Raw genomic sequence first — 23,283 nt, 5'->3', positions numbered from 1 at the left:
GAGCTTAGATTTTACGACTTTGACCTATAATACTGAGCTCCTATAATAGCTAACTTGTTGATTTATCTTGCACAGTTATTTTATAGCGTAATAGTGTTACAATGGCATTATATTTATAGTATACTTTATGTACTTTTATTTTATATTAAAAACGAAATTATTATTATATTTTTAACTCCATACTGTATCCCTTATAGAGCAGGGTAAACAGAGACATCATTGTTCCCCACTTTCGGCAGAATTCTGGAAACATTGCGTGTTGAGTGGAGGAACTTAACGCTGCGCTTAGCCTCGACACCAGAGCGAAGAATTGGAAATATAATCGTAAATAAATATTTCACTTCCTCGAGAAGGGCTCGAACCCACAACCGTCGCGTTACAGTTACACCCTTGTGCCGCTGCGCCGGCCTCGCATTCTATTATACATTTTAATATTTTAAAATTGATATTAAAAAAATAAATATACAATTAGCATGGCATAGCGCTATAGTTTATATATATATATAGTTAGGTATCTGAAATTATTTAGATTTCGTGTATCCGTCACCATTGAAAAGTAGAACGGAATGGTTTAACACTACGTTCCCAGGTTCCCTCTGCCTACCCTGCTATGTACGGGATAGAGCGTGAAGCTGGCAGCGTTATTGATTTCCGATTTCAAGATCAAAAGTTACAAAGTCAACGAGAACCTGTCATAGATCTCAAGTGTTTCTAACAACAGTTTATACCCTACTAGATCCGCACTTGTCAGCAGAGTTAACAATGAGCTTAGATTTTACGACTTTGACCTATAATACTGAGCTCCTATAATAGCTAACTTGTTGATTTATCTTGCACAGTTATTTTATAGCGTAATAGTGTTACAATGGCATTATATTTATAGTATACTTTATGTACTTTTATTTTATATTAAAAACGAAATTATTATTATATTTTTAACTCCATACTGTATCCCTTATAGAGCAGGGTAAACAGAGACATCATTGTTCCCCACTTTCGGCAGAATTCTGGAAACATTGCGTGTTGAGTGGAGGAACTTAACGCTGCGCTTAGCCTCGACACCAGAGCGAAGAATTGGAAATATAATCGTAAATAAATATTTCACTTCCTCGAGAAGGGCTCGAACCCACAACCGTCGCGTTACAGTTACACCCTTGTGCCGCTGCGCCGGCCTCGCATTCTATTATACATTTTAATATTTTAAAATTGATATTAAAAAAATAAATATACAATTAGCATGGCATAGCGCTATAGTTTATATATATATATAGTTAGGTATCTGAAATTATTTAGATTTCGTGTATCCGTCACCATTGCAGCAATTCCTGTATTCCATTCAATCTAACATTCATACCCGAACTAGGTTCAAATTAATTTGAACTAGCTCATATGATTCTAACATGGATCTAAAAAGACTTTTAATTATTTTTCTTTGTTATCTTTTAAATTAATGCGTCATACATCTTATATTATTTAGGCTTTGTATAGCTACATATTGTTGACGTTGAAAAGGGTTAAAGGTATAATTATCCTATTTCAAAGTTTTACTTTGATTAAGCACGTGTCGTGTTAATTTAGGGTCAATCATTAGATCCATTAGGTAATTTGGTGCATGTTTATATAATTGGTAGTGGACCTCAGTACTTATCCGTTTCACCCTCATGTATGCTCAGCGATTTTCAGTGGTTCAGCAAATATTTGGGAATTTGTGGTTCTTTGAAAAAACTATAAAAGAGTTATATCAATTTAAAATATGCTGTGAGACTTATTGTTACAATACATTTATTAAATTGTCTTATAAATTATAATATTAATGAATCACCAAAGTAATTCAGATTAATAAATTAATAGCAGTAATATTGGTTTATTGAAATACAGGGAATGTGCTACCTCCATAGCGGACTGGGGGCTCACGGCAAGCTGCGTTCGTCCAACTGCTTGATCGATGGACGCTTCGTGTTGAAGATCTCAGACTATGGCCTCAACACGCTCTGCACGCCCACCGACTTGATTAAAGACGACGCCTACTACTACAGTATTTATCTAAAACGTTTTTGTTTCTAAATGTTTTAGACTTCGTTTCAGAAGTCATTACTTTAAATGCCTCAGTCATGCCACGATAGTTTCTTGGGGTTTAAGTATTGTTTTTTCATTTGTAACGTGAAGCTGAAAAAAAGGAATTAAAAAAGTACATTGAAATTATTAATTTGAATGTCTTAATGCGGTAAAACCTTGTGAGAGTAAAATTCGTAGAAAATTACAAGACGTGTTCGTTCAAGTTGCGAAAAGTAGATTGAATCTGTCCTCAAATAGAATGTCATGTCGTAGCGGCGTAGCACTCGTAGCACTCGTAGCAGTTGCCGTGACATTGCAATGTTGGCACTTTCGTTAAAGTTAGAGAAGTGATCGTTATATTAGTATTTTTATTTATATTTTTGTACAAGAATAATGTTACGGGATAATATGTTAAATGAAAATATGTATATGTACTAACTCCGTACAAATATTTTTACCGTGATAACTCCTGTATATTCGCAAAGTTAACATGTAAAATATATTTTCTTAAATTAGTAACAGGAATAAAAACATATCACAAGATAAATAAAATATAATTGAAAAAGTCAAAAATGTGATTTTCATCACCACTGCTCTTGCTATAAAAATCGTAGCATCGTAGCATCTGTGTAGCTGTAAATATATGGTGGCGTAGAGCTATCGTAGATATCGATAGCTTCAAAAATTTGAACATGTTTAGAGTAAAAAACATTTTGATGTATTTAATTTTATTTATCTTCTTGTTAATTTAATAATTTATACTACACCCACTAATATATAAAAAGTATAAAAAAGCTATACATGAAGTACATAAATATATATCGAATGAACATAAATAAATTGTGAAAACCTCTCAGTTGAGTATAAATTATAAACCTATGTATATAATTTTTAGAGTTACTATGGACAGCGCCAGAACTCGTAGCGGGCAGCGTGTACCCGGGAGTCGTCGCCTCTCCTAAAGGAGACGTTTACAGTTTTGGTATCATCCTTGAAGAAATTGTGCTACGCGCTGGACCATTTCATCATTATTCTGCTACTATGTCTAATAAAGGTGAAAATTATATTAAATAAAATTATAATAATGCTTAAATATAATATATGCGTAATGTTTATATTTACTGTTTGAGTAACTTTATACCTCTTTTTAAATGCTTATGCATAGGGTTTTGCGCAATTAGCATGTACTACGCTATAATTTTTAATTTTTTCGCTTTTTTACTGAATTTAATTTGATGGAAAATTGTTTAGAAATAGTATCACGAGTTTGTGCCCACGAGACTCCACCATTCCGCCCAGTAGTGGGACTGGGTGAGGTGGGCTCAGCAGGAGGGGCTGCGGCGGAGTTACTAGAGCTGGCTGCGCGATGCTGGCTGGATACACCAGATGATCGCCCTTCATTTGATACTATTAACGCTAATTACATCAAGTTAGTTTTTTTAATAATTAATGGAAAATATTATGTATTTATGACAATTTTATCTTTATTAATTTGTTTGATTATCCCATAATTTTTTTATTTTACTTTTATAGCATTATATGTATATTTAACTAATATTTCTTACTAATCATAAAAATATCATACCTCATCAGCTAAAATTTTAACCAATACAATCATAAAATATGATTTTTAGGAGTACCAATATCAATTTCGAAACACAAATCAGTTATTAAATGCAATTTCAATAAGTTTTCATTGTTATCAGGGGATACTGTGACAATTTGATGGACGATCTTTTACGTCGTATGGAACAGTACGCTAACAATCTCGAGTCTCTCGTAGAGGAGAAGACGGAACAGCTCTCTTTGGAAAAGAAACGATCTGAAGAACTGCTGTACCAAGTGCTTCCGCGGTCAGTTATCTACAAGTTGTAAAATATATTATATGGAATATTTTTATCTTGAATATGATAAATTTGGAAAATAAATAAAATTTTACAGTAAGGATCTACAAATACGTAATATTTATAATTAGTATAAACATTTATGTATAGACCTGTTGCACAACAACTGATGGCGGGTGAAGTAGTTCAGCCGGAGAGCTTCGAATGTGTCACCGTCTACTTTAGTGACATCGTCGGCTTCACGGAGCTCTGCGCCGCGTCCACGCCCATTCAGGTCGTTGACCTCCTCAACGACTTATACAGCACGTTTGATAGAATCATCGGTTATTATGACGTGTATAAAGTAAGAACATTACAGTATATTTTATTATAAAATGAATAAATATTAGGGGTATAGCCTGAGGTAAAACAAATTAATTAAACAGGTAGAAACAATCGGGGACGCGTACATGGTGGTCTCAGGGTTACCTGAGCGCAATGGAGATTTACACGCGCGAGAAATATGTTTAATGGCCCTAGCCATTGTGGAGGCGGTTAGAAGCTTTGTTGTGAGACATCGCCCCGCTCATAGACTTGAGGTGAAGTATATTTTATAAGTATACAACAAGACAAATATTGTATAATGTTTTTGTTTTTATATTTTAAAAATGTATATAAAAGATATATTTTTTATAAGTTTTTAATTTAGATAAGTTTTTTTGGGTTTCATGATTACTTCATAAATTAAATATCACACATACTTGGAATAGATCTTCCATTTTTATGTGAAGGCCTATTTATGATTTTAAACTATTTCGAAACATTGTATGTAAAATAAATACAATACTTTTTTTGGTTCATTTTGACTTTATTTTGCGTTAGGTGCGTGTGGGCGTCCACTCGGGGCCGGTGTGCGCGGGCGTGGTGGGTGTCAAAATGCCGCACTACTGTCTCTTCGGCGATACTGTGAACACTGCTAGCAGGATGGAGTCTACTGGACAACGTGAGTACGAAAATGTACTGTTACTACGTTTGTTCTTGTTTGTTAATATTTTTAGGGTTCCGTACCTTTTAAGGAACAAGGGTTGCCCTTATAAGATCAGATCGTGGCCGTCCGTCCGTCTGCCTGTCTGTCAATAGCCTTTATCTCAGGAACGCTTGGATATATCGAGTTGAAAATCAAACCATATACACTTGATTTCCTGAAAAAAATATATTATTAAATATCTAAAAAAGATATTGCCCTTTATATCGCGAAAAACACGTATCTCGACACTACGAGTATAAAGGGAATCAAAATTAATAGGCTACTTCTAGGGTTAGGGTACTTCTTCTGCTAGGGTTGACCTAGAATTATGGCAGTTAGCATTTACAGGTAATACTAGTTCAGGAAAAAATCAGAACTAAAACAGCTCGAGACCTCCAATTTTTGTACGGAACCCTCGGTGGGCGAGCTAACTTTTCATTACCTAACACATTAGCAATTAAGTTTTTAAGTGCGATGATGTCCTTGTTTTTGTTAAATATTATTGGAATAGTGAAAAAACAAAGAAATAATTTAATTTCTAGCATTGAGGATTCATCTAAGTGAAAACACAAGGATATTACTCCAACAATGGGGCACATTCGTGGTGGAGAGGCGAGGGGAGGTGGAGCTAAAAGGACGCGGTCGAATGCTTACTCATTGGTTATTGCATTGTTCTGAACCAGAAGCGAGGCTGGTCTCGCAAGGACCCCAGCCTCCTCCACAATACCCGATTTTATTCCCAGCTTTGCCCCAACCTCCTTTGTTGCATACACCGTATTTGGTTGTAGATCCACCAACATTAGCTGCTTAAATTGGAAAATTAATATGTATTTTATAACTTTTGTAACAGACGTTTGTACTCTAATTAAATAATTAATTTAATTATATAGAAAACTTGTTATATATTAAATAAGGTATGTATTGTAATATCAAATATTTTCCTGACAGCGAAGTATGGTATAAAAATTTTACTTAATATTTTAAAATAGACAAAAATATACGAGGCTCGATTAAATCTCTTTAGCCTTTCGGAAATGCAGCAGAAACCTAATGTTACCGTAGTCCTAACTCTTTTTTACCCCTAGGTCCTTTTTGTTAAAAAATAGTTTTATTTAATCAATAAAAAAAACGATTTATAAAGTACAAAAATATTATCGATTGTCGATTAAACCAAAAAATTAAATTTTAGATTATTTGTTTATTTAAGATATTTTTTTCCTTGCGTTGTTGCCTTGTTATTCCTATTTCTAAGAAAAAAGTGCTCAAAACAGTGAACGCCTACAATTTTTATGTTTTGGAAATATAAAACGATAACAAATGATCGGTATCTCTTACAGAAAACCTTCAAAGCCTCGCCGGATAACCAAAAAGTTTATATTCAAATAATTTAACTTAAAACACGTGTATCTAGCTAAGCTTAATCAACGTTATTTCAATGTAAAAGCTTTAATTAAAAGCTAACAACATAGCTCGTTCGTTGAAATAAGAGGGTTAGTTAGATGTATAGATAAAATTACGTTTTTTTATTCTGTAGAATGAATACACACGAACGCTATCAATTAGTTTCTTAGAAAGAAACGAATGTGAACCGCACATTTATATGGACAACACAAGGCAAATTAAAAAGTCGTGTTGATTTGACCTTGTATAATTTATGATAGAAAAATATATTTTTATTTGTTCTTTAAAAGTTGCGTTCTATCTGTAAGTATGTAAGTAATTAATGCTTGTTTTTTAACTTGGTGAAGTTTAAATATAGAGAATATTTAAACATTTTTGTCGATTCTTATTTCTCTGTTTTTCAATTGTGTGGACAAATATGTATCAACCAGTACTACCCAATAAAGTTACAAAAGAGTTTATATTATACTACGTTTTCTGAGGTTATTATGTTTTCTTAGGGTGTTAAATAAAATAAAGCATATATTTTTGGTTATATAATCCTTGTGCGGTGTTTTTTGAATGAAATATTAAAATAACGTGAAAGCTTTAGCTCCCGCTAAATATATTAAAAGCAGTTTACGCTTATTTTGTTGCCATGAACTGTGAAACACAATTTTGTAAACTATTTTCGCTTTATTAAAATGAAAGGTAATATACAACAAACAAGGCTTATTAGGTCAGGAAATATCAGTCGATTAATAGAGACAGTAACATGTTAAAAAAATGAGTACAATAAATATACAGGTATATATGGATATGTATATTTGCTTTACAATAAGACTTTTTAAAACTGATAAACAAGTACTAATTGCAATAGATAACGAATAAATATAATACATACATAATCTTCTATAGGACTTAGTATATTTTCAATATTATAATATTTAAAAAAAAAGCAAAGAAATATTTTTCTTGTTTGTATGTAACTTATCTGAATTGCCTAAAAAATATTAGTTAACGTGGTGCATGTTTATATTATTTAAACAAAAAAAAAAAGAAACAAAATATATTATGATATTAATATATTATTGTAGAAAATTAATTGTAGATGTAGAGAAATATTTTATATTTTTATATGTGTTTCACGATATTATCACTATTAATAAAATGTTTGTAATATTCTAAATAGAAAATTTTAAAAAATGTAAAAGGGAAGTGACTGTGACGTAATTGTGGGGTCAATTTCCAATTGGATAATTATTTTAGCTTTACCATGTATCCAGCGTACCTAAAGGTAATCTAATCTAGTAAATTTTCGATACCATAACTGCTTCTTTTACAGTCAGTGTCGACAACATTTTGTCGGTCTAAAATCAAATATTTATGACGATCCTGCCTAAAAAAGTTGTTAATTAGAATTGAATGAAAATACGAAAGAAGTGTTAAATAAGTTAAGCTTGGTATTTGTTTACCTTAGTCAATGTATCTTGTGAAATTTTAGTAGTTTGTGTTGATAATTTGTAGTACCTACAAATTGTATATAAATTACCCATAGTTATTATTTTTAAAGCTTTCTTTTTGTTAAATAAAAAGATAAAGAAATTATAAATATCACGCGAAGCATTAATTAAGTGTTTTTAGTAAATTAATTACCTTTATTTATATATTAAGCGCTTTACCGAGCTTTACCTTTCTGGAGCCACCGCATGACTTGAACCCTTGCCCCACCCTCGGATGTGTTTTTTTTAATATTTTTATATGTATTTTTTATAACAATTATTAATGTAAAATTTACTCTATTGTATAATAAAAGTATAATATATAGTATATACACATTATTCGTGCTATAATTTTTATTTATGTCAATTACTAATCTCTTTTTCTAGTCAAAAGTATAAAGGTGTTAATAAAATCAATATTATATTGTGACCAAATGTTTTTTTATTTAAAAAATATACATGTTCTACAAAATAACTGCAATTTTCTATAATCTACTAATTTTATTTAAAAATTTGTTTCTTTTTTTGTTTGAAATCTATCTATATGTTATAATTAGACATTTTTAAAGGTGTTTTATACAAATTAAATAAAATATATCTAAAGTTACTGTTTTGAAATATGTTTTAAAATAGTTCTTTTCGTAACTATGAACGATTGTTTCATTTTAACTTATATTTAAATTAAATGTTTCGTTTCTTTGATTAGGAATAGAACCCACAATCTGTCACGTTCCCAATCACACGCTAACTTGCCTGCGCTACGACTGTCCCCAATTTTACAGTCACAACAATTTTTTATAGTAAGAAAAATAAAAATAACTGTGAAAATTGTTTCAGGTGATGAAATCTCTACGAATATTGTTAGGAAAATGGAAAGTAAATAATAAAATGGCCATTGAAAAATTTAAAAATTGATAGACTTATGTATGTTTAATCAATTTAATTTTATTTGTACTCTAAAGCATTTGTACTTGAAAATGCTGGTAAGATTTTATGTTTTAAGCTTAGTTTTTTTGTCCGTAAATGGAAGTAAGGAAAATGAAGTGACTACAAATTATAATTACGATGTAAGTGATGAAATTATTGACGAAAGTTGATTAATTAGGCCGCTTATATTCAAATCAACAACAACCCCAGTTCCACCGATGTCTGGACCACTGTATAATTTTATTGTGAATTTATTTACTATTATATTAGACCATCGTTTTGCTACATCAAGACTTCATATTTACGTGGGTGTCTTGAGCAAAACTCTTAAAGGCTTAGGTACTGGATACCTAATGAAAATAATGATTAAACGACTAGCCAAATTGTTACATAAAATATCTCATAAATCTCCTAGTATAGAATATATAAAATTAAAAATGACAAATTTGAAAACATTGCTTACTGAAGTTAGGCCTAAGAAAATGGATTTATTTAAAGAGCTAAATTCCATATACACTGTAGCACAAGATGTTAAGATGGATACATATTTATATCATTTAAAAAAATATGGCCACCGTGAAAGACAACACATCGGTAAACTGACTAGAGATATATTTGAGAAACATATTTTATACTTTGAAGAGTCAAAATGATGATAGAAAAAAATCTATTCAATTAAAATTTGCGCTTGCTGCACTGGAATATTATGAAAAACCTGTCATTATATAGATATATGAAATTTCATTTATAATAAAATTGTAGAAGAAAATAATGTGGATATTAAATGAGATTTTTAACCGTGAAATGAGATGAAATAAAAACGTAGGGTAATAAGAAAATAGTAGTAATTTTATTTATCACACGTGACATGAGCTACTGTATGCCGTAAAATATGTTAAAAGGTTTTACGTGTACGAGTTTAGTTTTATTAATAATTCCTATGAAGCTAAGTTCAAATTCAAAATATTCTTTATTCAAATAGACTATTATAAGCACTTTTGAATCGTCTAATGAACTTATAAACAAAAAGCTACCACCGGTTCGGAAGGCAGTTCTGCTGAGAAGAGCCGGCAAGAAACTCAACAGTTGCTCTTTTCAATGTCAATGGCATAATTCAATTATTACATTAGCTGGCAGCTATTGTCGGATCAGCAGAATATTATAATATACAAATTGTGAAGCAACTGTAATAATACTTGCATCTTTAAAACATCTCGAAGAGAATCTCGAGCTTGTAGGTTATAAATATTTTTTATAATCTACAAATTTTATGTATTTCTGTTTTAAACCTACCTATATATTATAATTAAATAATTTAAAAGCTATTTTCTACATTACTATATCTAAATTAAACAAATTATATTGTTAAAGCGAAAGTCACTATTTTGAAATATGTTTTAAAAAATTACTACTTTTCTTAACTATGGACGATTGTTTCATTTTAAATAGTATTATTTCAACAATAAACACAATAATTGATATAAGATAGCCTACAGCTAGGCACAAAATGCTGCTTACAACTTGTTCAATTTCGAGTGCACTAGGATCAGTTGATTTTAATACAGACGCAGTACTAGACATTTTCATTGTATCCTTTTCTAATAAACCAGTTTCTAAGAAACGTATAAGCCAAACAGACAAAGATCTCTTGAAAGCAGAGTTCTTAGGCATCCATATTACTAAAGGAACTGTCATAATAGAATCAGGAAGAATATGACCACATTCATTCTCATTTATCCCTTGCGCCATACAGTAAGCCCAAACATATTCGAGGGATATAGCAAATATAAACGTTTTCTTGCCTTCTAACACTTCTTGGAAAACTCTTTCGAATTCTTCTTCTTGTAATATTTGATATCCGTCACGGATAAACGGATCATGTTCAAAATGTGGCAATACGCCCGCTCTACCCCCAAATGAATATCCATTATCAACTGCTTGTTGTAAATCAACAAATCTGACTACCGCAATATCGGATTTTAGCGCTCCAATAAGAACACTCTGATACGCGCTTCGAACTACGAATGTGAACCATATCCAAAGACTTAAAATGTATAAATCTCTAAAACGTCTCGGTTTTACCCTAATGGATTGACCCATCATCACAGCCCATATTCGTATGACAACGCCATCTAATTTATTTGAATTTTTAAAATATTGCGAACAGAACTGTTTTACTCGTCCGATTTTCATAATAAACGGAATAGATTTAACAATAATTACAACTAGTAAAATGGCTAACCACAAGTATCCATTTAAAGGCGACAGCAATCGCCACCATATTGGGCCGGGAGGTAAAGGAGGACCGAGCCAAGCTATACTTATTCTGAAGTATGGTATAGAATAGTCTAAAATACCAACTCTGTCCATGCCTGGAGATATACTGCACGTAGAAATGTTTGCCGATCCAGTTAATATGTCGTCCAGCGTCTCTGACCAATTTTTAGCACCATCCGAATCAATGCTTAAATAATCTCTACTTGAAATTATTGGTGTAAAATTCATCACATCTCTGAGATACCTGATGATTGCCCTTTTAATTATTTCCAGAGGAATTTTCTGTTCTGTAGCAGGATGATATACTTTGTTGGTTGATATATAAAGAGGACATCCTTTCATGTCACTCATTTTATCTGGAAATAAATCTTTTTCAAGAACAGCTCCGTCATCCCAGAAACCAATGAGTGTAGGTTCTATATTTTGACAATCCAAATGATTTTTATACGGATAATATGTGTAAAGAACAATTTTATTATTTTTGTTCATAATAACAATTACAACATTAGTCGCATAATAATCCCATAAAATACTATTAATACGCTGAAGTCTGTGTGGAGTAGCGAGGACAACGATCAAGAAATGGGCTCCGCTATGAAGCAGGGTCTTTCCTTTCAAATCGGGCTTCAATTTTCCAAGAGTTCTTATTAGAGAGTAATATGATTCAATTATAATGACTACTTGTTTAGGCGGCCCTCCAATGGTATGATCTAAAATAATAAGGCCTCGATATGCCTGAATAAACTTGGTGACTAGAACTTTATCGACTTCTTTAGACACGACTACAGTTGGTGTTCTGAAATTAAAATAATTATTAGCGATGTCAGTGGCACTATCAATAACACGCTCGTTTCGCGGATTATGTTCATTTTTAAATTTTAAATTTGCAGTTGCAGAAACTATGAAAAAAGAAAGGACAAAAACTACAAAAACAGCCATGTTTATCTATGAAAGTTTTGATTCAGAATGTATTTCGATTTTAAAATGTTCTATTTTGTAGGTTACATAAATTTCTTTCCATTTGTGAACGTAATTAATCTTGTATTGTTCTGTTAAATGCTGCCATTACAATACCTTCATTTGGCGTAACAAAAATAGTTGCATATTGACTGCATTAATTAGAATGCACTAAATACTGTCAAAGACTGTAGTTAGTGCATTCTAAAGTTGCAGCGGCACAAAGGTGTGACTGTAACGCGACGAGGTGTGGGTTCGATTCCCACTTGAGGAAGTGCAATATTTATTTACGTTTCTATTTCCATTTCTTCGCTCTGGTGTGCCTCGAGGCAAAGCGAGGTTTTAAGTTCTGCCACTCAACACGCAATGCCTCCAGAATTCAGCAGAGTTTGGGGAACGGAGTGGCTTAACACTAGGTTCCCTCTGCCTTCCCTGCTGTGTGAGGGATACAGCGTGAAGCTGATTTGCTTTATTTTATAGATAATTTTATAACATTATTTTGTAATATAGAAATAGTGTCATTTTTTTAGCAAAGATATGAAGGAGTCGTCTCTAGCGAATATATGAGGTACAATTTACATAATGTGTACTTGATCCCGTTACAGGTGTTGTAAGGTACGCGTTTCATATATTTTTCATATTTACTAAACTATATGCTGTTTTCTAATATAATAGTAATAATTTCTCTGAAAGTATATATAATCACTTTATTGTAGCTTGTCATTTTTGTAAAAAACTTATTTGCTACTACATATAATAATAATCTTTACTTAGAAGAATTTGTATGTTTAAATGCTTATGCTGCAACAATCTTACTACAATATTTAAATACTAAGCCTGTTTGTTTTACTTGGCAACGACTTCAAAATTATAAAATCTTATTTAATTATTTTTGTTTAACAAAATTAAAGTACGTTTTGTTTTTTGTTAAGTAAATTTATTTCTTACTTTTTAGTTTATTATAATCAAATGTTTAAATAATGAAACAAAATTGTTATTCTTATTTTTTACTGTTAAGTGTCCCCTCCACATGCGTCACCAAGCAACACCCAACAAGAAAATGCGCAAACAAAGTAGAGTTCGATAGATCGAGCTGCAAAGTATTTAATTGTGATTTTTAAAATGTAAGTTAAAAATAAGTATTAATTAATTTTAACAATGGTTCATTATTCAAAAACAATATGGATAGCTACATTTTTACTTTGTGTTAATGGCTTAAAACTACCTGGGAGATGTGAAGATGGTCATTATTATGAACCAAGCTTACTGGATTGCTTGCCATGTTCTAAAAATAAATCGTTAGTTACGTCTAAAGATGGTAAGATTTTTAAATATGAATAGTATTTATATAAACAACTTGTAATTTATATTTCTTTATTCATCAGACGTTGTCTTTTGTGATAAATTATATTTTTAGCTAAAAAAATATCTTTTGCTCTCCTATTCTTAGAATTGTTAAACATTGTGTCATAATTTCAGAATTTCTTTAGTATTTCATTTATTTTTACTAGTAGACATTAATTACATTATCATTTTAATAATATATAATTCATCTGGATTTCATCAGGATTTGGCTGTATTTGTGAAGATCATAGTATAGCAATATCAATAAATCGATGTAAGCCGTGTAATATGACTGAAATGGTGTCATTTGATGGCACGATGTGTGTACCTCGTCGATGTCAAAGTGCATCAGGGAAGGTAGTTTGTAGGAAGTGTCCCAAGGATTACATTTCTGGTAAATTATAATAATATTTATTTATTTATGTATGTATGTATATATTTCATATAAATAGAATATTATATTAGGATACCTTATTTTGTGGTTTACCTTTAAATATATTTGTAATATTTTCCACTTTTTTACTTAAGTATATGATATGAAGAAATACTATGGAATAAGAAAAATGATTTATTAAATATATATTTAGGATTTAATAAATATATGTAATATTGAAGATTATATAGGCTATATACATATTTTTATGAGATAGTTATTATTTTGGTTATAATTACAGTAACTCAAAATTTCGACGGTTCTCCTATGAAAGAAGTACAATGTATTAAATGCGCTAAAGGATACAAAGCATCCAACAATGTTTGCGTTAAATGTGAAGCTTGTACGTGCAGTAAATATGAAATAATTGTTAAAGACAAATGCATACCAAAAAAATATGTTATGGACAGACCCAAATATGCTGTGAACGAGCTACATCCAGACCAGCTGTTAGAGATAGTGAAACTGGAATATATGTGCACTGTAAGTTTTGTAAGTTAGAGAATGAAGGTACAAGCGTGTGATGGCAAACGGGTAAACGGACAGGTTTCTGGACACTCTACACGCAATTCCTCAGAATTCGAAGAAGAAGAAGAAATTGGGGAACGGAGTGTCTTAACATTAGATAGAATCTTTCCAGAAAGAATCTTCCGAGAGAAAATCGCCTCAGAGAGAATCTTCTCAGAGAAAATCTTCTCAGAGAGAATTTAGTGTTAAGACCTACTCTGCTTGGCATGCCTGTTGAGTTGAGCTTGTTAGATTATTCTTAATAAATTCTTCTGTATTAAGCTCGTTTTAGTTTTTTTTAAGTTAATAATTTGTATATTAAGATTATGAAATAAATTTGAAATATATATGAAATGCTTAACTTTTTAGCACCACGATGTTCGTGCTTGTCGTGCACTGTCGAGCATCTGTGTTCAAAATTTTTATACAACTGATCTGGCTGGTCCCTGCAGGCTTTGGTTACAGGGAAATTCAACGATATATCCAGGTAAATAATAAAAGTGTACATGGAGTTAATTTTTAATTATGAAAATAATTAATATAAATATAAAATAATAAAACTATTTAATTTTCCTTTAACATTCAGGACTTCCCTTACTGGTTATTGATGAAACCAAGGTGATAAAACATGATTTGTTATTAGATTTAAGTCGGGTAAGTACCTATTATTTATCTATTTAGCTGTTTCATATAATTGTTTTTGTGACTTTTTCTGGAAATCCGTTTGTCATTTTTCCGTAGATTTTTTAGGCATTGCGTGTTTATTGGGAAAACTCAACGCCGTGCTTTGTCTTTGTACGAGCGAATAAATGAAAATATTAATATTTTTTTATTCTCCAGAGTGGGATCGAACCCAGAACCATAGCGTTTACAGTCGCACGCTTCGGCCTCTATGTGTAGGGTTTGTGTGATGAACTATATAAATAGTAATTTATTGAAATATTTTAAGGATACGCTTAAAATAGCTATGGCAATACATACAAGTGATGGTGGATTTGAATTTCTCGAAGACACGAGTCAAAATGGACACAAATGTCTTCCGCCTTTAAATATTAAAATTGGTGATGATACTTGGTAAGTAACCGAACGCGGTAAGGAAAGGGATCTCTTGTGAATTATTTGGATAAAATTCTCCATTCGAAAATTCTCCATGGGGCTTTAAAACTTAAAAACTTTAGAGTTACCAATAGATGGTTTTTATTATGTAAATGTTTATAGTCATTAGAATTTAATAATAAATTGTTTTATTGTTCTAGTGAAATTGTTAGATAATTGTTTTATAATCTCTTCGTATGCTAGCGTACTCAGCTAATTAAACGTGTGCACTTTGTATGGGCGTGAAGGTGTTTGTACACGCGAGTGAACACTCGTTTATAGGTCTAACAACTATAATGTACTATAATAACAAAACGACATATTGCATTTTAATTATTCTACTAATTTAAATTTGTTTCAGGCAGCGTTGTTCAAGAAATATATCTTTCGATAAAACAGGCTATGGAGATATTATGGAATTATATTTATATTCACCAAGCAATGCCAGTTTCATGCCTTTACCTGTTACTATACTTAAACCGAGCGGTCATTATATACAGGTAATTATGTAAATTAAAATCATTATAGCACACTTGGCACTTGAACGATAGAAGACAATAATTTTGAAATCTCTCTTGATTTTTTCTCTCTATTTAGAAAAATATTCGTATCTCTACCTCATGGTAGGTAAGTAAGCTAAGTTTTATCAACACAAAATTCCAAATGTACTAGTCTAGTGATACGACTCGTAAAGGTAGCCTAGTGTTAAGACACTCCGGTTCCAATTTTCCGCCGAATTCTGTAGGCATTGCGTGTTGAGTGGCGGAACTTAACGTTACACACTAGAGCGAAAAAATATTTCCATTCCTCGAGTTGGAATAGAACCTACAACCTGTTGCTTTACAGTCACATGCCTGTGCCTTGCGCTACGTCTGGCCTCAAAAGTAATTTATTAACACGAATATTTATGTATAAAAATTAATTATAGTCTATGGTAATATAAACAGTCTGTATTTATATTACAGAAATCTGCCTGGCCATCCGGTAAATTTAGAAAGTTCTTTGTGGTTAACAGCTTTCTTTCCACGATAGAAAATATAACAAATACAATTTACTTACAAACTCTGCTATTTAAAGTGCGGTAAGTATCTATATTTTTATTTATATGAGAAACAAACGTGTTACTGTAAACGTTCAGTAATATTTCATTTTATTGAGTGGGAATCGAACCCACAATTCCCGCTCGGAAACTGTAATGTTTAATAGTTTAATTTCTTCCCTCTGGTAGTACATGCAATACCTCTAGAATTGGTAGGAATTAGGGAGTGCTTACACTAGGCTCCCTATCTCTCTCCTTCTCTTTTTTTCAACCTCATATTCCTATATGTTAAAAAAAATGTTTATACTCTTAAAGGTTAAAACGAGATGCGTCCAAAATAGGATCTCTTCAATTACGGGTAGAAGTAGAAGCGCAATATGCTACAAAGTCACATCTAACTAATATTATTACAACAAATATTAAAGTGGAACATGACATGCCGAGTGCTGGAGTCCTACGCAGCTTGGAAGTTAGTAAAAACCATCTTCTATTTTAGTAGCTATAATATATTTGTTTAAAATATATTTTTATTCTTGTTACTATTAAATTTAAGAATAATCTCAATGGTAATCTACGTAAAGTGTTTAGGGTACAAATTAAACATCTTTTACAACAGTTAATTGAATATATTGTAGAGATCACTGGTGTTGAGGCAAAACGCCGTGTTGAGTTCCGCCACTCAACACATAATGCCTTTAGAATTCGGCGGAAAGTGAGGAGCGAAATATCTTAATATTAAGCTTCCTCCCTAAAAATATAAAGACAACATGTGGATGTGTCTACTCTAGTACATGATGTATACAGCGTAAAGTTAGAAAAAAATGTTTAAAATGTATCCAAAGTGTAAAGCAAAAACCATGTTTTATTTCATTTACATTTATTTTGTTTCTTGAAAATTTATTTATTTTAAAAAAAAAAATTGATAGATATGGGGAGGAGTTTTTGGTCTATTAATGGTGTTGTATGCTCTTATACAATGGCGAGGTGTCGTGAGGAGAGGCGGGCTCTACATTGCGATAGTTCCTTTAACTTTTAATTACGTTGCCGATGCCTTATATTATGTGAGTATAAATAAACATATAATATTTGTAAATAGGAAAAATATAAAAATAAAAAGTCTTTTGTTTCCAATTTTTTCCATTTTATAGACGATTCCATTTTATAGAGTTTTTTTGTCGTAGAAAAACACAATACAACGCATTCTATTTAATTATTTATTTAAAATCTTAATGTGCAATAGATTAAAATATATTCTATTGTAAATATCTATTTTCAACGAATTCTATGACTAAAAACATTGTAGGCAACAGTAATTGCAACACTCCATGCTCTCGCAGCAGAGGCGGGTACGCTCGGACTGACTCTACCATTGTCGAAAACAGAGGAATATGCGATCGAAGTAATTATATATGTAGTTCTTGCTTTAAAGGTATGTATCAAAAAGAAAATTAATCACATTTTATTCGTAGTACTTTCATGTTTTTGTAAATTATAGGTTTCCAATGTTTTATGGGTGACATGGAACCAATGTCGTTGTGATATATTTTATTTGGACTGGACAAAATACAATCCTCCTACAACAGGTATGTTCGTTTTAGTCCATTCTTATCTTATAGCTAAAAAGACTAAGTTATGAAAGCTGCATAAGCAGATATTTTATTTCGAAATATTTGGAAAATATCTTTATACAGGGTGGAATTGTCAGCACCACTTTAAATGAAACCACAGTTTTAACTACTATATAAAAGCCTAATATAATTCGGAAAAAAAATAATTCCCAAAAATGAAAAAGTTATTTTTCCAAACAAAATAAATAATAAAATTATCGTTTTAAAATAAAACGCCATTTGTAAAGTATAACATAGGCACGCACACACTTACCTGTCAAAGCGGCAACGTCGCATACGTATGTGTGCGTGACACGAAATACAGGTATGGATAAAAGTCGTAAAATGAAAAAAAATTCCTACGTCTAAACTGTTGAGGTACCTTGATTATTTTTTTTTAGTCTGGGTTTGAAATATTTTACCCTATATGCAGTTTCAGTAAAAGAAGCGCTGCCTCTTCCACCCTGTATAATAACAATATTGTTTCGTTGGCAGACCCTGGCAATAGCCGGGATTAATGCCAGGAGGAAGAAGAATAACAATATTGTTTCGTATATTTCAGATATTTTAAGTCAACGTAAATCGAATGACTGGAAATTGAGAATATTAAATAGAGAATGGATGTCAATGCAAACAATACGATTCGTATCTCCTGGATTTACTGCTATAAGCACACTTCTGATAACACACGTAAACAGCTCTTATTATTTAAAAGAATATCCTACTAACATTATAAATGTGAAAGTCTGTGAGGGTGGATGTTTGTTCCACTTTTACGCAAAAACTACTGAACGGGTTAATACGAAACTTTACATGAGAATAGCTTATATTTGAAAATTAAAACTTACTTTGGGTCGCTAGTTACTTACATAATAATGTCCTAATAACGTCGATACTCATCTTTTTATTACTTGTGCTTTAAATTTCATAATTGTTTGTTTTTCATTGCTGTGTGCAATATAAGTTTCAATATTATAACAAAAGTTTTGTAGATTTTAGATAATTGGATATATATACCAAAAAGTCAAGGTTACAAGTGGGTGGTAGCAACCACTGCCTGGTGGGGTTCGTATGGTACGTTTATATGTCTTCGATTTCTGTTAGACAAACTGTTTGAATCATCCCCGAAGAGATTGTTGAAATTATGTACTGATCTAGAGTTGTCATTGATAGTGTTTCAAGAAGAATATTACGCACATTATGTGGATGGGAGGTCAGTATCGATTTGTACATATAGATTCTTTTAATATTGATTTAATAATATGAATAAAAGAAATTGTTGAATGTCCTAAGAATTAAGAATATACTCAGTTTCGTAAGTAAATAATATATTTTTTTATAGAAATGAAGATTTAATGGGTTTTAGATCAAATACAAATCCACTCCAAACATGTCGAGTTATTTGCTCTTCACAATTAAGGTACATTATTTTAAATAAAAAAAACTTATAATTAGGAAAGCGTTCGTTTAACGATCTTTCTAACATATAGATTTTTATTTACATAACTTTTATGGCTACTTTGTTTTTTAACTATGATTGATATATATTTCAGAACTGTGTATAAAAAACTGGCAAACAACGGTAAGAACATTTTAAATATTAGTCTAAATTAATTTTACAACATTTAAAAGTCATTACGAATGCTTAGAAATGTACTGTAAATATTTATGTTATAATATTCGTATGTTATTTATTACATACGTCCGTTATATTTGACGCCATTGTGGCGCAGTTAGATTACTACTCTAGAGAATTTTTATGTTTCTAATATATGTAGATATTTCTCCGATACGCTATGACGAGGCATTCCAAGCATAATGTCCCATATTTATATATTGTATTGTATTTTTACCCTAAAGGGACAAAATAGAGGTTGGAACCGATTTTTATAAAATTTGAAATTCATAACAATATTTAATTGAACACGTGTTTCACGGTTTTTTAGAATTCATCCCCAGGCGAAACTGGGCGCGTCCACTAGTATACAATAAAAGTTAATAGCTATAGGTACCTAAACTAGAAACTACGACACCTAGTGCAGAGGGCGGAGTAAATAAAAATTGATTAATTTATTTATATATTGTAAACTGATTCATCAGTAGCACATATCTCTAGTATAGGTTTATTATCTATGAATGTCCTATTGAAATTCTATGACGTACAATGCTAGTGTTGTACGATAACGTAGTGTTGCAACGTAACGATAATAAATGTTGTAGGAAATTATGCTGATTATGACAGGAACCATGATCTTTTATCAAAATTTTTGGGAGCATTTTTTGAAAGGGTGAGTTTATTGCACATTTTCTTAGATTCTCTTCATAAATAAACTAACAAACGAAAAAAATATTATTTAATTTGTCACTAAGAGATATTAATTCAACAAACATTTTTCAATATTTTAACAATTTAGTAAAATGGTTGAATGAGACACAAAGAAAGCATAATTTAATTAATTGGCTAATTAAATAGAAAATATAATCTAAATGTGTGATATAGGCTCTGGATGGCTTGAACTGGGTAGCAAGTGAAAGAACTCTACTAGAGAAAATATTGAATATAGAACTAATTGAAAGAGAAGGAGGGAAAACGAGCGTCCTGTTGTACGATACAGATATCATAATACCCTCTTGCTTTGCTGTGACGTGGTATGTTATTATTTTAATTTTCTTGTATATATATAAAAAAAATCCTACGTCCAAACTGTTGAGGCATCTTGATTAATTTCTTTAGGTATGGGTTTGAAATATTTTACCCTATAGGCCGTTTCCTTAAACAGTTCGCTGAGACTTCCACCTGTAAATTTATTAATAGATTTTTTTAGATTAACTCATTGCCTTGTTCCTAGGTTATGTTGTCAAGTGTGTAAAGAACTCAAATATTTATAAATATTTTTTTAGGTTAGGTGAAGAATGGCTGTTTGCAACTTTTGATGCTATGCTTTTTGGTTTCATTGTAATTGTAACTACTCAGCCTTTATTGGCGGCTCTAGTTACATTGGTTACGTGGCAGGTAAGTCATACAATATTGTAGACATTCTTTTTTATTTTCACGCACACAGCGAGGTAGCCAGAGGGAACCTAGTGTTCTTAACACCTTTCAGTTCTCCATTTTTTGCCGAATTTTGGAGGCATTGCATGTTAAGTGGTGTAACTCAACGCCATGCTTTGCCCCTACCTAGAACGAAGAAATGAAAATATTAAATGTTTTATTTCCTCTAGTGGGAATCGAACCCACAACCACAAGCCCGCGCCACAATTAACCCCAATCTTTATAGTCAAAATATTTTTTTACAGTAAGAAATTAAAAAATAATTATGAAAATTGTTTCAGGTGATGAAATCTCTACGAATATTGTTAGGAAATTGGAATGTAAATAATAAAATTGTCATTGAAAAATTTAAAAATTGATGGACTTTCGTATGTTTATGTATGTTATGTTTAATCAATTTAATATTTTTTGTACTCTAAAGCATTTGTCAAGTACAAATATATAAAATCCATATATAAAATCCAATTTATAGTAAAATTGTAAAAGAAAAAAATGTGGATATTAAATGAGATTTTTAACCGTGAAATTAGATGAAATAAAAAACGTAGGTAATAAGAAATAACTTTGTTTATCACACGTGACATAAGCTTCTGCATTCCATAAAATATGTTAAAAGGATTTACGTGTACGAGTTTAGTTTTATTAATAATTCATATGAAATTATGTTACAATATAAGCATTAAAGGTGTTATTGATACTCGTAATCCAGAACGTATGATAATATTACCTCACTTGAAAAAGGAAAGTGATTCGAGAACGGAAGGTATATTTGAAAGATTTATCCGTCGTTTATTAGAGCTTCTAACAACATCATTTCCTGAAAAACGATTGCCAAAATACTGTAGAATTTTAAGTCGACATATCTTTAAATTAGGATATAAATATGCCAAAAGATTGGGCAAACATCTCAAATATATGTCACACATGTACCCAGAAGATGTAAAGGAAAAATTATTAATATACAAAAAAATATTGGAGGAAAACCGACCGCATAGCACAGCTTTTTTTGAGGCAATAAACGTCGCTTTTACTTTGCAACAGTATATGCAATTTGAAGATTATGTTTATGAGTTAAAGAATTATGGCTCAAAAGATAAGCTTTATATAGACGAAGACACCGAAAAACTTTTAGAGACTATTTTAGGAAGTATCCTTAAGTTAAGTGCACGAGATCGTAATGATATAGAAAGAAAATTAAGACATGCTGTCAAAGAATTTGTTGACGATTTGGAACACACATTGTATTAAAACTAACCTATGTATTTTTGAATAAATAAAAATATAAGTAAATAAGAATTTTAATTTTTGTTTGTATAGAAAAAAAAATCTGCACTACAACGTATTTGTTTATTTATGAATAATTAGCAGTCAAGAAAAAATAATTTAGGATAGTAAGAAGATGCAAGAACTTCTTATCATAATCAACATGTCCTCGTCCACTGCTGGCATCCATCTCCAATGGCAATTGTTATTTCGGCCCACTTTATGTCGTCCTATAATGTCCCCTGACATAAAAAAAGAATATATTATTTTGAAAATAATCTTGAACTATTTTTTCTTTGATTGTAATTATATGATACTAGTGGACGCGCGCAGCTTCGCCTGTGATTTGGGGTGAATTAAAAAAAAAAACATGACACACGTGTTCAATAAAATATTTCTAATAGTCTGAATTTCAAATTTTATAAAAATCGATTTAAAAGAAATTTCATATAAACTTTCAAGCTCTATTTACTGCCTTTAGGGTTAAAACTTTTCAAAATTCCTTCTTAGTGGATGTCCAGATTACGAAAGTAAACATCTGTACAAATTTCACGTTTATACCGTCAGCGGTTACGACTGTGCGTGCGTCTTACCTCAGTCAGTGAGAGACATGTCCATTTATATATTATATAGAAGATAGAAGATTACAGTACGGTCAACAAATCCTGATTTGATTTTAGGATTTTCTTGCTTTTAATTATTGTTTTTCTCGACAATGCCCAAGACTTTAGAAAACCTAACTTCAGGGTGGCCACGGCTAGTTGGACGTATTGTATGTAGGTGAAATTTGAAACTTAATTACCTATATCAACGTAGCGGGCATCACTACGGTCTCTTAAAATAATGCAATAGATAAAATTTGTATTAAAATGATTAAAATTGTAAACAACTTTTTGCTTTCGGTTAATCCTCGTCTACAAATGAGAAATAATTATTTTTATTAACATAGATAGGTATATATTTTTGCTTTCTTCACATTATCCTAAACACATTTC

At 31.2% G+C, this 23,283-nt stretch overlaps 3 protein-coding genes across 4 annotated transcripts in view; 2 read left to right on the top strand and 1 right to left on the bottom strand.

Annotated features, from left to right (window-relative positions):
• Positions 1-7,158, top strand: part of LOC146531914 (atrial natriuretic peptide receptor 1) — a 40,415-nt gene extending 33,257 nt beyond the window's left edge. The window contains exons 14-21 of the mRNA XM_085197737.1: positions 1,879-2,035; positions 2,951-3,109; positions 3,307-3,484; positions 3,762-3,908; positions 4,050-4,242; positions 4,325-4,477; positions 4,761-4,881; positions 5,448-7,158. Of these exons, the coding sequence (XP_085053863.1) occupies positions 1,879-2,035; positions 2,951-3,109; positions 3,307-3,484; positions 3,762-3,908; positions 4,050-4,242; positions 4,325-4,477; positions 4,761-4,881; positions 5,448-5,716 (1,377 nt within the window). The 3' untranslated portion in view covers positions 5,717-7,158. The remainder of the gene's footprint in view (positions 1-1,878; positions 2,036-2,950; positions 3,110-3,306; positions 3,485-3,761; positions 3,909-4,049; positions 4,243-4,324; positions 4,478-4,760; positions 4,882-5,447) is intronic.
• Positions 7,159-10,094: 2,936 nt separating this feature from the next.
• LOC146531913 (glutamate receptor ionotropic, kainate glr-3-like) lies at positions 10,095-11,981 on the bottom strand. Its single transcript, XM_085197397.1, has one exon. The coding sequence runs from the start codon at positions 11,928-11,930 to the stop codon at positions 10,095-10,097; it is 1,836 nt and encodes a 611-aa protein (XP_085053523.1). The 5' UTR covers positions 11,931-11,981.
• Positions 11,982-13,521: 1,540 nt separating this feature from the next.
• Positions 13,522-21,536, top strand: LOC146531912 (meckelin-like). Of its 2 annotated transcripts, none has more exons than XR_014878750.1 (19): positions 13,522-13,686; positions 13,967-14,208; positions 14,602-14,719; positions 14,819-14,886; positions 15,182-15,306; positions 15,689-15,827; positions 16,293-16,408; positions 16,682-16,835; positions 17,293-17,427; positions 17,670-17,795; positions 17,862-17,949; positions 18,536-18,663; positions 18,966-19,186; positions 19,316-19,393; positions 19,527-19,555; positions 20,194-20,261; positions 20,474-20,707; positions 20,875-20,986; positions 21,307-21,325. XR_014878750.1 is itself a non-coding variant. In XM_085197400.1 (19 exons), the coding sequence occupies exons 1-19, from the start codon at positions 13,581-13,583 to the stop codon at positions 21,382-21,384; spliced, it is 2,280 nt and encodes a 759-aa protein (XP_085053526.1). In that variant the 5' UTR covers positions 13,522-13,580; the 3' UTR covers positions 21,385-21,536. The 2 variants fall into 2 exon arrangements, 1 of the variants encoding a protein (XP_085053526.1); XM_085197400.1 differs by having other exon boundaries at positions 20,474-20,622; positions 21,307-21,536.
• The last annotated feature ends 1,747 nt before the right edge of the window (positions 21,537-23,283 follow it).

This window comes from Heliconius melpomene, chromosome 14 (genome assembly GCF_056956725.1).
Source record: "Heliconius melpomene rosina isolate 202511_hmr_F chromosome 14, ASM5695672v1, whole genome shotgun sequence".
NCBI classification, from domain to species: Eukaryota; Metazoa; Arthropoda; class Insecta; order Lepidoptera; family Nymphalidae; genus Heliconius; species Heliconius melpomene.
Note: the sequence above shows the minus strand (reverse complement) of the source record. Positions and strands in the feature narration are given on the sequence as shown.

Bases quoted from the DNA above. Each gene is read 5' to 3' on its own strand.
- LOC146531913 (XM_085197397.1), bottom strand. From the start codon at position 11,930: ATGGCTGTTTTTGTAGTTTTTGTCCTTTCTTTTTTCATAGTTTCTGCA.
- LOC146531912 (XM_085197400.1), top strand. From the start codon at position 13,581: ATGACTGAAATGGTGTCATTTGATGGCACGATGTGTGTACCTCGTCGA. The intron at 15,828-16,292 runs GTAATTATGTAA...TTTATATTACAG, and splicing joins CGAGCGGTCATTATATACAG to AAATCTGCCTGGCCATCCGG. The intron at 17,796-17,861 runs GTATGTATCAAA...TGTAAATTATAG, and splicing joins ATGTAGTTCTTGCTTTAAAG to GTTTCCAATGTTTTATGGGT.